The sequence below is a fragment of the Moschus berezovskii genome, chromosome X (genome assembly GCF_049115385.1).
Source record: "Moschus berezovskii isolate FMDL1 chromosome X, NW_MosBer_1.0, whole genome shotgun sequence".
Taxonomy (NCBI): domain Eukaryota; kingdom Metazoa; phylum Chordata; class Mammalia; order Artiodactyla; family Moschidae; genus Moschus; species Moschus berezovskii.
In genome coordinates this window covers 89,604,878-89,621,088 of record NC_142488.1, presented here as the reverse complement: position 1 = coordinate 89,621,088, position 16,211 = coordinate 89,604,878, and the positions used below count along the sequence as shown (strand labels likewise).

General features: G+C 39.4%; 1 protein-coding gene across 2 annotated transcripts in view; it reads left to right on the top strand.

Annotated features, from left to right (window-relative positions):
* PCDH19 (protocadherin 19) overlaps positions 1-14,806 on the top strand; it is a 127,695-nt gene extending 112,889 nt beyond the window's left edge. For both annotated transcript variants that reach the window (XM_055393573.2, XM_055393572.2), the window contains exon 5: positions 12,466-14,806. In XM_055393573.2, the coding sequence (XP_055249548.2) occupies positions 12,466-13,052 (587 nt within the window). In that variant the 3' untranslated portion in view covers positions 13,053-14,806. The remainder of the gene's footprint in view (positions 1-12,465) is intronic.
* Positions 14,807-16,211: the final 1,405 nt, after the last annotated feature.

Here is a 16,211-nt window from a genome sequence, read left to right as displayed (position 1 = left end):
CTGCTATATATATTTCATATACTGGCTTCTGTCCCTTTCACACTCACTATCTCCATCATCCATCTCACTCCCCCATCTAAGATTCATTCATTCTCTCTCTCTAATGTTTTAAGAAAAAAGATTTCTAACATGGAAAAGTGATATTTGAATCGATTCCCCTAAGCAATCAATTTACTTTTGTCTGGAACGAAGCTTTTCTTTGTTGCAATGAGGAAAGGTTGAAACTGCTGTAAAATTTATTAGCTTCCAGGAAGATATTTGAAATGAATTTTTTTTAATGATTGTGCTGTTTTGCTGTACCCAGAAGCAGTGTCATTGCAATTACAGTATTCCAGATGGTTGCTGAAGTTATGCTGAAATATCAAGATAATGATAGACTTTTCCTCTTGTTGGTAATGAATAATCCAACCTAGGTAGTTAATAGATATTAATCCCTCTGACAGTCTTATTTGCTTCCAGTGACCATTTCTAGTGATTATTACCTAGCTGATGATGTGACACACACTATCTTTTTGAATCATTGCAAGAAACAGTGATTGGTTTATTGAGCACTTTATTTTTCAAACAGGAAGGAAATGATTAGAGAATTACTGATGTTGTTTCTTAGCTTCTCCACCCAGTAACAGGGGCATTTTTGCAGTCGAGAATCTTTAAAGAATTCAGAAGTTACAGTTGCAAAATTTTTCATTGACTCATGTATGGCATTGCCTGTTCCACAAAACTAAATGTCCTGGGACTTGATTGAAAGAAGTGTCAGTTCCTGTTAAGAACTCTAGCAGCTGGCTCCATTTTCTCCCACCAACATTAAATTTTCACTCAAAAAGGGAAGATTTTTCTTTTACCTAACATGCCCTGTCCCTCTTGCTTTCTGTACCAGCTTTATTTCTGCCATTTCACAACCTATTGTGACCTATACCTCGAAACTTAAGACCAGAATAAAAGTGGCTTTTTTCTCATGCTAATGATGTATCAGTGACTTGCTTATTTTGGATGAAAGAGTGAAACCAAGTTGGCAATTACATTGGATTTAGGGCTACCAAGTATCATCTAAAAGTTCTGTCTTCAGTGACATAACCACCTGTATAATGTGTGAAACGGTCTGTTTTTTATCTACATGAAGTCGAACAATTGGTTTGAACTCTTGCAGAAGTGATGAGGTGTGATAGCTGTCCCATGGATATAGGCTAAGAGACTTAATTCTGTGGACATGGTAGAATGAAACTCAAAAATGGTCCCTCTTTGCTCAGAGTTGCTGTATCTCAGTGCTCCTACTTTGGGGGAATAGTTCAGTGGCCTTCTGTGACACCTCGTATTTTACTTGTATAGCTTTTTCAAATAGTTGCTAAGAACCTCGGCGAAGTCCAGCACTTTGTCAAATTTGCTCCACCATAGAAACCAAAATATAAACATTCCAGTCTAGTCAATCTCTGCTTATCTCAGTCACTGTCAGCACCTCTTATTTCTCTGTCTCAATTTTCTAGGCAGCCTTCTGCTTCATTTCCTTGCTCCCCATGCATCAGCACAAATGATTTATACTTATACACATCTTGAAATCTCTTCTTTATGTATTGAATTGAATTGAGCCCCAGTACAAAAATGAAAACTCCGGGAACTATTGTGATTGTCAAAATTGCAACTTAGATTGTATGACTGTATATGCCATACTCTCTCTATCATAAATATTGAATTCTCAACCATTAATACTTCAATAAGTTTTAACTTTGTCTATCTGACCAGCTCAGCACAGAAGATTCCACTGAAGATAATTCAATTGCTTTGCATTCTAGAAGGGGCATCTTTTTAATCTATTTTAATGTTGCACTGGTAAGTGAATTACAGGTGCATAGACTGTGAATGAGAGTAGAGGCCCACATACTATTTGGCATCACAGAGACCAAATATTGGGTGGCACTTGCTAACTGATGCTGATCTGTATAGGATAAGGTTGGAGTTCATCAGTCTTTTCAACCATCCTCTTTATTGCAAGCTAAAATTAAAATTCACAGACTTCCTGCTGTTTAACTTGTTAGCCATCCTGAAAATACCAACCTATGCTGGTCAGGGCTGACTTTTCTCCCTGTCTGGCTCAGGAACTTTGTTCCCACACCCTATCCCCACCGCCTTTCCTGAGGTATCTCTGTCTCCAGACATTTCTAGTCCTTCTTACCGTATCCAACTCTCCTTTCCTGGTACTGTTTACCCAGGGCTTTGCTATATGACCAAAGATAATCTGATGATCTCAATTTGATAGTGAATCCTCTTATTTTAACAAGGACCTTTAATGCTTATACATAGTGAATGAAAAATGTGGGAATCCCTCTTCATGATCTAAGTGTTGTTTTACTGTATACTTCTTTGGCATCTGTCAACTAATACCACGTAGGAGTTTTGAATGCCAGTCACAGTTCTGGCATCCTAGCCCTTCTGCCTGTTGTCTGTGAGGCCATACTGCTGTAGGGCTGCTGACTAGCAGGCGGCGAGGGAACAGGAGAACAGAGAGAAAGCATGAGGGAGGTACCAAAATGGTAGAAGATGCTGAGAGAAAGAGATGAGGAGAGTGAGAAACAGACAAGGAGCTGTTTGTAGTGTATGCAATCTGTGATTTATTTCTTGTCACACTGGAATGGCTGCAGAATAGCTTGGTGTCGTTGGTTCATGAGTCTCTAGAAAAGTCTCAGTCATCACTGGTGTAGCCTTGAATAGTTCACAGACGGAGCCCCATCTTTTCTTGCAGAAACTTTGAGTCTGTTAGGAAATGAGTATAAACTCCCAGAATCACAGGTGGGAGAGGATAGGGTTTTGGGAAGTTGTGATTTTTCAAAGTAAGCCCTTAGTGAATTTTCACTAGATGCTCAAATGGTATCTAAATAACCCAAAGAAGCTCAGTCCTTAAGATGTCAGTCAGATAAAACTAAGATGTAATATCTGAAGCCTAGATTGTGTTTCCTGCTCTCTTTTCTTTCCCTCTCCCTTCCCTCCTTTCCTTTTCCACTGAGCCCCTTGATCCTCTGTTCACCTTGTTAAGTTACAGATAAAGGATGGATGTTTTTCTCCTGACTCTTTGCAGGCCTTAAAATATTTTGAGAATTATTTAGAGGATAATTCTTTCGTTTGGTAATTCCCAAGCATATTTGACTTAAGCATTAATTCTTCATTGGGTATTTAAATTATTTTTGCCAGGAAGAGCCAGCATCTGTGGTGGGTACTTGAATAATAGATTAATTTCATAAAATAGATGTTTCTGCTTATTGTATTGTTAACTTATCAGAGTACAGGCCCAATTAGCTATTGTTAGAATTAAAAACTCCAAGGTACATGGCAAATATCATTTTCAACTGGACATCAAAACATAACAGATCTCTTTAAGATCTGCGTGTAGTGTGCAGGAAACCACTAAGAGGCCAAGATAACACTTGACTTTTATGTTTCTCAAGTGTTCATTTACTTTATCATCTTCAGCAAAGCTACATAATTTTCTTTGCAGGTTTTCATAGCATTTCTACTAAATAGAATATACTAGTTATTTCCACTTTTAGGTGTTGTGTTAGCGGTACAGTATCTGGTGTGTTGACCAAGATTCTTGTTTTGTTGCTATCATTTTTGTTACATTTTTCATTCAGTTAAAGTGTTATGTGAGTACCTGCTTTGTGCTGTGCCACTGGAAGGCTATATGGGCCTGAGAGGGAACAAAACATATATAATCTTTGCTCATTTAGAGTTTACAAGCTGGCATTATATATATATTAAACAAGCAATTACAAGTATGATGAGTACTATCAAAGGAGATGGTATGAGACCTACCTTTATCCTGACTTGGAGAAATATCAATAACCTCACATATTCAAATGACACCACCCTTATGGCAGAAAGCAAAGAGGAACTAAAGACCCTCTTGATGAAAATGAAAGAGGGGAGTGAAAAAGCTGGCTTAAAACTTAACATTCAAAAATTGAAGATCATGGCATCTGGTCCCATCGTTTCATGGCAAATAGATGGGGCAACAATGGAAACAGTGACAGCCTTTATTTTCTTGGGCTCTAAAATCACTGCAGATGGTGACTGCAGCCATGAAATTAAAAGACGCTTGCTCCTTGGAAGAAAAGCTATGACCAACCTAGACAGCATATTAAAAAGCAAGACATTACTTTGCCAACAAAAGTTCATCTAGTCAAACCTATGGGTTTTCTAGTAGTCAGGTATGGATGTGAGAGTTGGACTATAAAGAAAGCTGAGCACCAAAGGACTGATGCTTTTGAACTGTGAAGTTGGAGAAGACTCTTGAGAGTCCCTTGGACTGCAAGGAGATCCAACTAGTCAGTCCGAAAGGAAATCAGTCATGAATATTCATTGGAAGGACTGATGTTGAAGCTGAAACTCCAATACTTTGGCCACCTGATATGAAGAACTGACTCATTTGAAAAGACCCTGATGCTGGGAAAGATTGAAGGCAGGAGGAGAAGGGGACAACAGAGGATGAGATGGTTGGATGGCATCACCGACTCAATGGACATGAGTTTGAGCAAGCTCCAGGAGTTGGTGATGGACAGGGAAGTCTGGTGTGCTGCAGTCCATGGGGTCACAAAGTGTCGGACATGACTGAGTAACTGAACCGAACTGATGGGGCCTACCTTAATCTAAGGAATCCGTGAAAGATTCCCTGAGGAAATAACATTTAAGTTGAGATTTTAAGGATAATGTATCAGATATGAATAGTGCTTGATTGCTTGTAATAAAGATCCCTTTTCTCAACTAAGGAAAATAAATTATGAATAAAATAAGCATGCATGCTCAATTGCTAAGTTGTGTCTGACTCTTTTGTGACCCCATGGACTGTAGCCCACGAGGCTCCTCTGTCCAGGGGATTCTCCAGGCAAAAAACTGGAGTGGGTTGCCATTTTCTTCTTCAGGGAAACTTCCCAACCCTAAGATTGAACCCACATCTCCTGCACTGTAGGCGGATTCCTTATCTCTATTCCTTATCACCACGGAAGCCCCTGAATTAAATAAGAGAGAGGCTTTTTTTCTCTTATTTAAAAGAAGTTCAGGTCTAGTGAGGTGGGTCTAGAGTATCTCAAATATGCCATAGTCCTTATATCTTTTTACTCTGCTATTTGTAGGCACGTGACTTCCATCCTCAGAGTTGCCCATGGTAGTAAGATGGATGCTATAGCTCTACCTATTGTGTCTCCATTTCAGATAGGACAAAGCAGGGAAGCATAAGGACAAAGGTCCCCCCACTAAGTCAGTTCCCATCTTTTAGGAGATTTTTTGATATCCTACCTCCATAACATTGACTCACTCTTAGTTGCATGGCCACCCCTATCTACAAAGAATACTGGAAAATGTAGATTTTTAGCTGGCACATTGCCTGTCTTAACAGGAGAGGGCTTCTGTTTCCAAGTATGGTGGTGGTTTAGTCGCTAAGTTGTGTCTGACTCTTTGTGACCCCATGGACTGTAGCCTGCAAGGCTCCTCTGCCCAGGGGATTCTCCAGGCAAGAATACTGGAGTAGGTTGCCATTCCCTTCTCCCAGGGATCTTCCCAACCCAGGAATTGAACCAGGGTCTCCTGCATTGCAGGCAGATTCTTTACCAACTGAGCTATGAGGGAAGCCCCATTTCTAAGTATAAAAAATAGGTATGAATGTTTGGTAGGCAGTTTGCTATGTCTGCTTCAGATGAGCGGGAATTAGGTAGGCCAAGAGGAGACATTTCTCAATACCTCTGTTTTCTTGATTAGGTTCATGTGATCAATTTTAATAGCATTTAACCACTTCATAATCATTGCCACAATCCCTTCCATTGTTTTTCACAAAAATGGCCCACTTTGTCATAGATTATTTTGCTTATGGGGTTATGCAGGGTAAGCTAAGTGAATATATATGAGTACAATGAAGGAAGCTTTTCTGATTTATGCATCCCCTGTTTCTAGGTTATGTTATTGCTGTTACTTAGAAATAGCTAACTACTTGAGCTCTCAGGAACTGGAACTCACTTTAACTTTCCCTTTCTGCCTCATTGATTGCAAATCACTTTTGAGGAGGTAACACATTGCTCTTGTAACTCTTACCTTGAACTATTTTAGTGCTGGAGTTTTGTCTCTGATCATTGGGATCTTTGAGTTAATACAGCAAACTCTGAATCACAGTACAGAGTGCCAGCATTATTGAACACATCCATTGTAACTGGACACCTATACAAACCCAACAGAGCCTCTCAGCTGTTCTATTCCACCAAGACTTTGAAAGTTTTAGCAAAGCCTGAGGTGGATGTTTTCATCATTTTCTTTTTTTCTTTTTTACTTTGGTTGGGACCTTTGGTAGGCTCTTTCTTCAGTGTGGAAGCATATTGTTTGCCCACATCTGAGGAGACAGCAGTTTCATGTCCTGAGGAAGAGAGTAGTTGCTGCAAAAAGTTTTGCTATTATCTACACAAAATAACATATTCTATTTTTTTCTATTTGAATTACTTCCTTATCCATCATGACTTAGACATCACTGCCTCTTAGGCCTCCTGTGTTCTCATAAGACTCATGTTTTAATATTTAATTTTTTTTTTGGCCAGAAGTTTTGGGAGCCTCTCACCAAAGTCCCTAATGAAAAGTTGTGACCGAAAATATATTTATTATTACCTAGATTGAATAAGCTTTATCTTTTCTCTATATAAAAAAATTGTCTAGAATAATTGGATCTGTTTTGAACTAAGGAGTTCTGTGGCCTCAAGATTCATGTTCTCTTCCAAACTTATGCATTCTCTTCCTTTATTTATTTGCAGATTCTAGGGACAAATTCAGAAGCAGGGAAGACCAATGTGCAAATTTATGGTTCACCCCTAATCAAATGTGTATTTGAAATAAAGACAGCTGCTTTCATTCATCTGTACATGTTCATATGTTTAAATTTTGACAACTATGTATGGGTTTTAGAGTCTTATATTTTCCCTTGCCTCAGCTTAGGTTAATACTTTTGGGCTTCCCCTGGTGGCTCAGGGGTAAGGAATACACCAGCAATGCAGGAGCTGCAGGAGATGTGGGCTTGATCCCTGGGTTGGGAAGATCCCATGGAGAAGGGAATGGAAACCCACTCCAGTATTCTTGCCTGGAGAACTCTAAGAACAGAGGAGCCTGGTGGGCCACGTTCCATAGTGTTGCAAAGAGTTGGGCATGACTGAAGCGACTTAGCACGCACACAGGTTAATACTTTCAGAGAAAGATATAGCAAGGTAAGTAAGTTCAGTCACTCAGTCTTGTCTGACTCTTTGCAACCCCATGGACTGCAGCATGCCAGGCCTCCCTTTCCATCACCAACTCCTGGAGTTTACTCAAACTCATGCCCACTGAGTCGGTGATGCCATCCAACCATCTCATCCTCTGTCGTCCCCTTCTCCTCCTGCCTTCAACCTTTCCCAGAATCAGGGTTTATACAAATGAGTCAGCTCTTCACATCAGGTGGTCAAAGTATTGGAGTTTCAGCTTCAACATCAGTCCTTCCAATGAATATTCAGGACTGATTTCCTTTAGGATTGGCTGGTTGGATCTCCTTGCAGTCCAAGGGACTCTCAAGAGTCTTCTGCAACATCACAGTTCAAAAGCATCAGTTCTTTGGTGCTCAGCTTTCTTTATAGTCCAACTCTCACATCCATACATGACTACTGGAAAAACCGTAGCTTTGAGTAGATGGACCTTTGTTGGCAAAGTAGTGTCTCTGCTTTTTAATATGTTGTCTAAGTTGGTCAAAACTTTTCTTTCTAGGAGCAAATGTCTTTTAATTTCACTGCTGTAGTCACCATCTTCAGTGATTTTGGAGCCCCCCAAAATAAAGTCTGTCATTGTTTCCACTGTTTATCCATCTATTTCCCATGAAGTGATGGGACCAGATGCCATGATCTTAGTTTTCTGAATGTTGAGCTTTAAGCCAACTTTTTCACTCTCCTCTTTCACTTTCATCAAGAGGTTCTTTAGTTCTTCTTCACTTTCTGCCATAAGGGTGGTATCATCTGCATATCTGAGGTTATTGATATTTCCATCTTGTGCTTCCTCCAGCCCAGCATTTCTCATGATGTACTCTGCATATACGTTAAATAAGCAGAGTGACAATATACATCCTTGACGTACTCCTTTTCCTATTTGGAACCAGTCTGTTGTTCCATGTCCAGTTCTAACTGTTGCTTCCTGATCTTCACACAGATTTCTCAAGAGGCAGGTCAGGTAGTCTGGTATTCCCATCTCTTTCAAGATTTTCCAGAGTTTGTTGTGGTCTACACAAAGGCTTTGTCATAGTCAATAAAGCAAAATTAGATATATTTCTGGAACTCTCTTGCTTTTTCGATGATCCAACAGATGTTGGCAATTTGATCTCTGGTTCCTCTGCCTTTTCTAAATGCAGCTTGAACATCTGGAATTTCACAGTTCATTTACTGTTAAAGCCTGGCTTGGAGAATTTTGAGCATTACTTTAATAGCTTGTGAATGAGTGCAATTGTGCAGTAGCTTAAGCATTCTTTGACATTGCCTCTCTTTGTGATTGGAATGAAAACTGACCTTTTCCAGTCCTGTGGCCACTGCTGAGTTTTCCAAATTTGCTGGCATATTGAGTGCAGCACTTTGACAGCATCATCTTTTAGGATTTGAAATAGCTCAACTGGAATTCCATCACCTCTACTAGCTTTGTTCATAGTGATACTTGATAAGGCCCACTTGACTTCACATTCCAGGATGTCTGACTCTAGGTAAGTGATCACACCATTGTGATTATCTGGAGGGTGAAGATCATTTTGTATAGTTCTTCTGTGTATTCTTGCCACGTCTTAATATCTTCTGCTTCTGTTAGGTCCATACAATTTTGTCCTTTATTGAGCCCATCTTTGCATGAAATGTTCCCTTGGTATCTCTAATTGTCTTGAAGAGATCTCTAGTCTTTCCCATTCTATTGTTTTCCTCTATTTCTTTGCCTTGATTGCTGAGGAAGGCTTTCTTATCTCTCCTTGCTATTCTTTTGAACCCTGAATTCAAATGGGTGTATCTTTCCTTTTCTCCTTTGCCTTTCACTTCTCTTCTATTCACAGCTATTTGTAAAGCCTCATCAGACAACCATTTTGCATTTTTGCATTTCTTTTCCTTGGGGATCATCTTGATCACTGCCTCCTGTACAATGTCATGAACCTCCATCCATAGTTCTTCAGGCAATCTATCTATCAGATCTAATCCCTTGAATCTATTTGTCACTTCCACTGTATAATCGTAAGGGATTTGATTTGGGGCATACCTGAATGTTCTAGTGGGTTTCCCTACTTTCTTCAATTTCAGTCTGAATTTGGCAATAAGGAGTTCCTGGTCTGTGCCACAGTCAGCTCCTGGTCTTGTTTTTGCTGACTGTATAGAATTTCTCCTTTTGGCTGCAGAGAATATGATCAATCTGATTTTGGTATTGACCATCTGGTGATGTCCATGTGTAGAGTCTTCTCTTGTGTTATTGGAAGAGGGTGTTTTCTATGATCAGTGCGTTCTCTTGGCAAAACTTTGTTAACCTTTGCCCTGCTTCATTCTGTACTCCAAGGCCAAATTTGCCTGTTACTCCAGGCATTTCTTGACTTCCTATTTTTGCATTCCAGTCCCCTATAATGAAAAGGACAAGTTTTGGGGGGTGTTAGTTCTAAAAGGTCTTGTAAGTCTTCATAGAACTGTTCAATTTCAGCTTCTTCAGCATTACTGGTCGGGGCATAGACTTGGATGAGCATGATATTGAATGGTTTGCCTTTGAAACGGACAGTGTTCATTCTGTCATTTTTGAGATTGCATCCAAGTACTGCATTTCGCACTGTTGTTGACTATGATGGCTACACCATTTCTTCTAAGGGATTCTTGCCCACAGCAGTAGATATAATCATCATCTGAGTTAAATTCACCCATTCCAGTCCATTTCAATTCACTGATTCCTAAAATGTCAATGTTCACTCTTGCCATCTCCTGTTTGACACTTCCAATTTGCCTTGATTAATGGACCTAACATTCCAGGTCCCTATGCAGTATTGCTCTTTACAGCATCAGATTTTACTTCCTTCACCAGTCACATCCACAACTCTGTGTTGTTTTTTGCTTTGGCTCCGTCTCTTCATTCTTTCTGAGGTTATTTCTCCACTGATCTCCAGTAGCATACTGGGCACCTACTGACCTGGGGATTTCATCTTTCAGTGTCCTATCTTTTTGCCTTTTCATGCTGTTCATAGGGTTCTCAAGGCAAGAATACTGAAGTGGTTTACCATTCCCTTCTCCAGTGGACCACGTTTTGTCAGAACTCTCCACTATGACCCATCCATCTTGGGTGGCCCTACATGGCATGGCTCATAGTTTCATTGACTTAGACAAGGCTGTGGTCCATGTGATCAGATTGGTTAGTTTTCTGTGATTGTTGTTTTCAGTCTGTCTGCCCTCTGATGGAGAGTTCTGGTGGCTAGGTGGTGGGATTAATGGTGACGTCCTCTGAGAGGACTTATGTCATACCCGGGTCTGCTGTACCCATAGTCCCTGCCCCTGCAGCAGGCCACTGCTGACCCGCACCTCCACAAGAGACACACACACACAGTTCTGTCTCAGTCTCTGTGGGGTCTCTGGGTCCTGGTGTGCACAAGTCATCAGGTGGCAGCAATGAAAGTTTACAGGGAAGAGGCAGAAAAAGGGCTCTGACAAACCCTCATTTTTCGAGGTGGCCAGGCATTCCTGATGTGGAAGTGTGCTGGTGTTTGCGGGAGCTTTGTCCTATGTATGAAGAAGGTACTTATCTTCTTGGTGATAATGCTCATTTGTTATTTGGTTCCAACTCTGCAAAATTCTGCAAGTTTCATTCTCCAGCATTGAAAGGGGGCTTAAACTGGCCATCTTAAAGATAAGTCAGCAAATTGTGTCCAGGTATACTGAAGGAGGTCTTATCTTTGCCTGGTTTTTCTGTAATTTAGGTCAAAAGCCATTTCCAGAGTCATGTTGAAATCTGAACTCAGCCTGGATTAAGCCTTGACGTTTAGCTGCTTCTAACACTTTTTCTCCAAATGATGAAATATACACTCATTTCAACCATTATTTCTTGAGTCTCCTCCCAAGTACCCCTTTACCAAAATAACTTTCGGTAAATGAGGCAGAGAATTATCTCTTTGCTGTATCATTTACTCTAAAAACTCAAGAAAAATACTAAAAAATTAGAAATACAATTGTATAAGGAAGGTGTGTTATATATAGACTAATATCAGGCAAGTCCCTGAATTGCAGACTTCTTCCTTCAAAAAAAGCACTCATAGCACATATTTCCAACTTTTTTTGACATATATTTTTTGTCTTTGCAACCTCTTGTCTCCCTACCTCTTCCAGTCCTACCCCAAGGATATCTATAAATGTTAAGCTGCTCATATTTTGATGCATTGTGCAATGTGATATGAAAAATTTCACTAGGCCATTCTCATGCAAGAATGTAACATAAATATAAATTGATCTGGAAAATTGGAGCTCTAAACCAGACATTAACAGTTTTCCAATGGACAGGTAGAAGTTAACCCTGAGTCCATACTTTAGTGAAGCCCATATACAAAGCTTTTCTGAGAGCCAAATTAAAACCTTAACTCTAAATGAACCTGGCAAAAAACAAGAAAAACATGTCTTGCCAATAATTATGAATTCTGTCTGCTGAGATCATCTATGATAGGATTAAAGTAATCCATGAAGAAATTATGTTAAGAAATATGACCCAAATGAAATTGCAGATAAGAAAGATAAGAAGGAATGGCTAGCTGAGTATAATTAAATGATGTTCAACCCATGAGGGATGTGTGCATAAGGCCAGGTGTAGCTTCTGGATCAGATGGAATTCCTTCTGAAGATCTCAGTATATTCTTTCTCATGGGAAATCTAAGTCATGTAAAGGGTTTAGTGAGGAGATTGGCTGGTGAGACTGGTGGCCAAAAAGAAGTGATGTGATTGGGTTTTCAAAGAGTATGTTACTAATCTAAAATTAAGCATTGAATATCATTGACAAGTAGGGTAGGAATGTGGTTGACAGTGCTATTACTCAAAAACATGACCAAGACTTCTCAGTATATCTGCTAGAGCCTGTTTCAAACACAGTTGATTTTTAGCAGGAATTGTTGATAAAATGCTGAGTCTCAGCACCTTTACCATCAGATAAACTTTTTAAAAAATAATTTTTTTCATCATAGTGTGTATACCTTTAGGTTTTTAGTTTTGTCAGCAATGGAAGCAGCAACAAAAATAATCATAAAAAAGGAGGGGAGAGTGTTTAGCAGGGAGATCTACAGCTTTTTAAAAATCCAATTCTCACACTTGTCCCAAAAGGCAATAAAGGACTATCTAAAAGTGTCATTTCCCCAAAGGACCTCTGGGTACCTAAGATACCTGAGCAATGGGAAGTAACGATGATTCCTGGGAAAAGCTGATGAAAATGACATTTTTAATTTTCTCCAAACAGATCAGAATGAAGGATTTTATTGCAGGGAAGAATGCCGGATTCTTGGCCACTCTGACAGGTGCTGGATGCCCCGGAACCCCATGCCCATCTGCTCCAAGTCCCCTGAGCATGTGAGGAACATCATCACGCTGTCCATTGAAGCTGCTGCTGATATTGAAGTTTATGACGACTGCGGCCCCACCAAGCGTACTTTCGCAACCTTTGGAAAGGATGTCAGCGACCACCCAGCTGAGGAGAGGCCCACCCTGAAAGGGAGAAGGACTGTTGATGTGACCGTCTACAGCCCCAAGGTCAACAGCGCTATCCGGGAGGCGGGCAATGGCTGTGAGGCTATTAGCCCTGTCACTTCCCCTCTGCACCTCAAAAGCCCTCTGCCTACCAAGCCTTCTGTGTCTTACACTATTGCCCTGGCACCTCCTGCCTGTGATCTGGAGCAGTATGTCAACAATGGTCCTTCTCGTCCCTCTGAAGCTGAACCCCGTGGAGCTGATGGTGAGAAAATTGTGCATGAGGTCAACCCTATTCTGAAGGAAGGTCGAGACAAAGAGTCTCCTGGTGCAAAGCGTCTGAAGGATATTATTCTCTAAATCAGTCTTGGGGAAGAAGAAAGAGAGAAACCATGCTGGCTAGCTAAGAAGCAGTAGCTGATTGTTATTAATTGTTCACCAATGGTTGGTTCTTGAGTGGGTGTATTTCAGAGCTTTCCCTAAATGTATTGTTTAATAAATGACTATCAATCTGTGACAATCCCTTGTTTCAACAGGCAGCAGGGGTGTTCCGTTGGAGCAAATTAGCTTTGACTTGTCGTTCATGGGGCCTTGATGTTGGGGAAACAGAGATAAATTCAGTTGTGAAAAGTATTATGTATTAAGTGTTTGAATTTATATATTTTTCTATGTTGAAATTATAATAAAAATTACCATTGTTTGTGGAGGATTACATTTTAAAAAAGCAAAAAAAAAAAAAAGGCTCTGGACACCTTTAATAAGTTTACCACTGTTTTGTAGTGTAGACAAGTTAATGGTCATTTATTGTGTACTATTCATTGATTCAGTGATGTGAAATTGAGTCCCAAAATGGTTTTTTCTGAAGCTTGAGTACTTTCCAATGCCGCTACTTTGCTGTGGACACCCCTGCTTTAAAGAACCCTTTTGCTAGCTGTGCTATTGTTGTATTTGATATTGCAAATTGCTACATGTGTGGTGGTGGCAAAAGGCTTATAGAAATTGGTGTTTTTTTCTTAAAAAAAAAAAAAACTACAGACAAAAACAAAGTGCAAACAGCTGAGATGGCAAGTGAATGGGTAATGCCACATATATAGGCTGAGTACTTGGAGGGTACTCATTTACATAGGATACCAACAGAATGGTTGCTCACCACGTTGCAGAGTATTTTTCCTGACTTTCAGGCTTCTGCCCAGATCTGTGATAGATCATTACAGAAAGTCATTTTTGGATATTCTGCTATCAAATTTGCAGTTGTCAGAAATATTGTGCTGAAAATTTTATGAGATCAATTTTTCTGATTTTCAGGCCTTGAACAGGAAAGTTGCTCCTGAAGTTATCAGTTTCCAGGCTTAGAAATTTCCTATCTCCAATCATCTAAAACTCAAAAAGACTGAATCTATTTTGAATTCTAAATTAGCATCTTTTCAGACACATACTTCCTGATTCAGTGTTTCCCAAACACGATTAGAATTAGACTGCAAAGCACGTCATGGACTGGAATTGAGAATTCCATGTAGCTTTGTATCATAGGAGTATAAATAGGAACAGAGTAAGCAGTACAAAGTGTATGTTTAAAAAGACAGGTAACAGGTAACAGCATCCCTAATCCAATTATTGTGCCTTCTAAATGGAGACACTTGGACACTTGAACTCATATTTATGACTGATAACATTTTTTAAATTAAAAATGTGAACAGGAAACTATTAAAATAAAAATCCTTTAGATTTAGCCAACTCTTTGCTGTAGGCTAAGAATACACCTTTTTTTATTAACAAGTTTGTTACACACATTCTTTTTCTGTTTGTTTAACATTCCTTAAACTCCCTTGTTTATTAACTGTCTATTAATATTCACTAGCCAACATAGTATTCTTGCAGCCTAAGAGTTCATAATTTAAAAACAAATATGTCACCTTTGCTCGGCCTTGGTCTTAAAAGAGTTGTTTCTAGAGAAACAAGTTTTGTGGTTATGTTCTCATTTGTTTCATTTTTTTGAAATTCAAGAATACCCAGAGAAAAAGGCTTAGAGCATTAAGAATGCAAAATATGATTTATTTTCTTAAGTTATGTAGGTAAGTCCACTCTTTTAAATGTTTTAGTTATTTTTGCCTGGGTTCCTGCTTTATACATTAGCTGGGAACATTTTCTTTTGTGGGAAGGAGGGTTTGAGGGAGAGGGCTGGGTAAGGCAGTGGGAATAGGGTTAGTAGGGGAGAATATTTCTGAAAAAGAAGTTATAAATGAAGCTACAAATTCATCCTTATTTCTTATTCAGTGCTGAATACTACCTCATGCAGAATATTGGTGTGACTGCAAATTTCCCCCTGAAACTGACACAATTAGAAATCAATTATCATAGCATCTTCATTTTGGCTCATTTAATTCTCTTGCTTTTTTCCCTTTAATTCATTTCATTTTAGTAGTAGATTTTGAATTAAGTATTTATTTCTGTTTGCAAGTGAATAGTTTATTTAGCATGTTAAAAATTAACTTTTTTTTCCATTTAATTTATGATGGCTGCTCGTAGAATTTAGACTGTTCCTCCACTGATCCATCCAGATATTAGCTATACTGTTAGCTACCACCTCACTTTCAAGTCAAATTTGACAGATTTTGTACAGGTGTATTTCTTATGTGCTCAGTAGGAATGAGGGAGCTGAAAAAATTGTGGCAAGTGGGAACATTTAATGTTATATGGCCACTGGCTGCCATGTCTCTTACCAGCCAAATTTAAAATGGTTAATATAGCAGTGACATTGATTCTGCTTCTCTCTTGTGTTCACCACCCCCCACCCCGTGTTTTTTTTTTTTTTTCCCCCGGAATTCAGTTTCAAGCAATAGACCAATCCTTTTTCCTTCTCAAAATACTTTGTTCGCAATGGGCAGTCAGATATTTTTTTGGCTTCCAAATCCTTTACTGGGCATGTTCAGAGAATTTCCCTCATTAAGAAAATATCTTTTTTTGTCCCCTCTAAGTTGTCTGATGTATACATCCTCCCAGAAGCACAAGTGCATCCTAGGAGGGCTTTGTATGCTGGTTTTATAGTCAGGCTGTGCCTGCAAAAAGAAATTTTGTGCAAGGATCCTAACTTTCCCTTTTGGTTCATGTTTTTCTCTCCTTTCCAACATGTCTGATGAAAAGCCACAAAGGCCAGAGGACCAAATATTCTCCCTTTTTTCCCTCTCTAAATATGTTATACACTTAAATATGAGGGATCAATTTCAGTTCCTAAATCTTAGGGAGTTCTATTCCACTTATTCTGATGTCCCTTTTGGGGAGGAATTGACATTTTAGGTGTGTTTAGGTGTGACATGATGAGGTATGACATGCTTTACTACTAACTGTTTTGGGCATGTCCCTGAGCAGGTGAATGGTTTCATGCAATATAAAGAGGTTAGTTTGCATTGATTGATTGCTTCTCCCCAAATATGGGAACATGCTATATACTTACAAGGAATAGGAAGAAGGGAGCTGTGCTGTGTGGAGTCGTTTTTTTCTTTTCTCTATACTGACTAATCT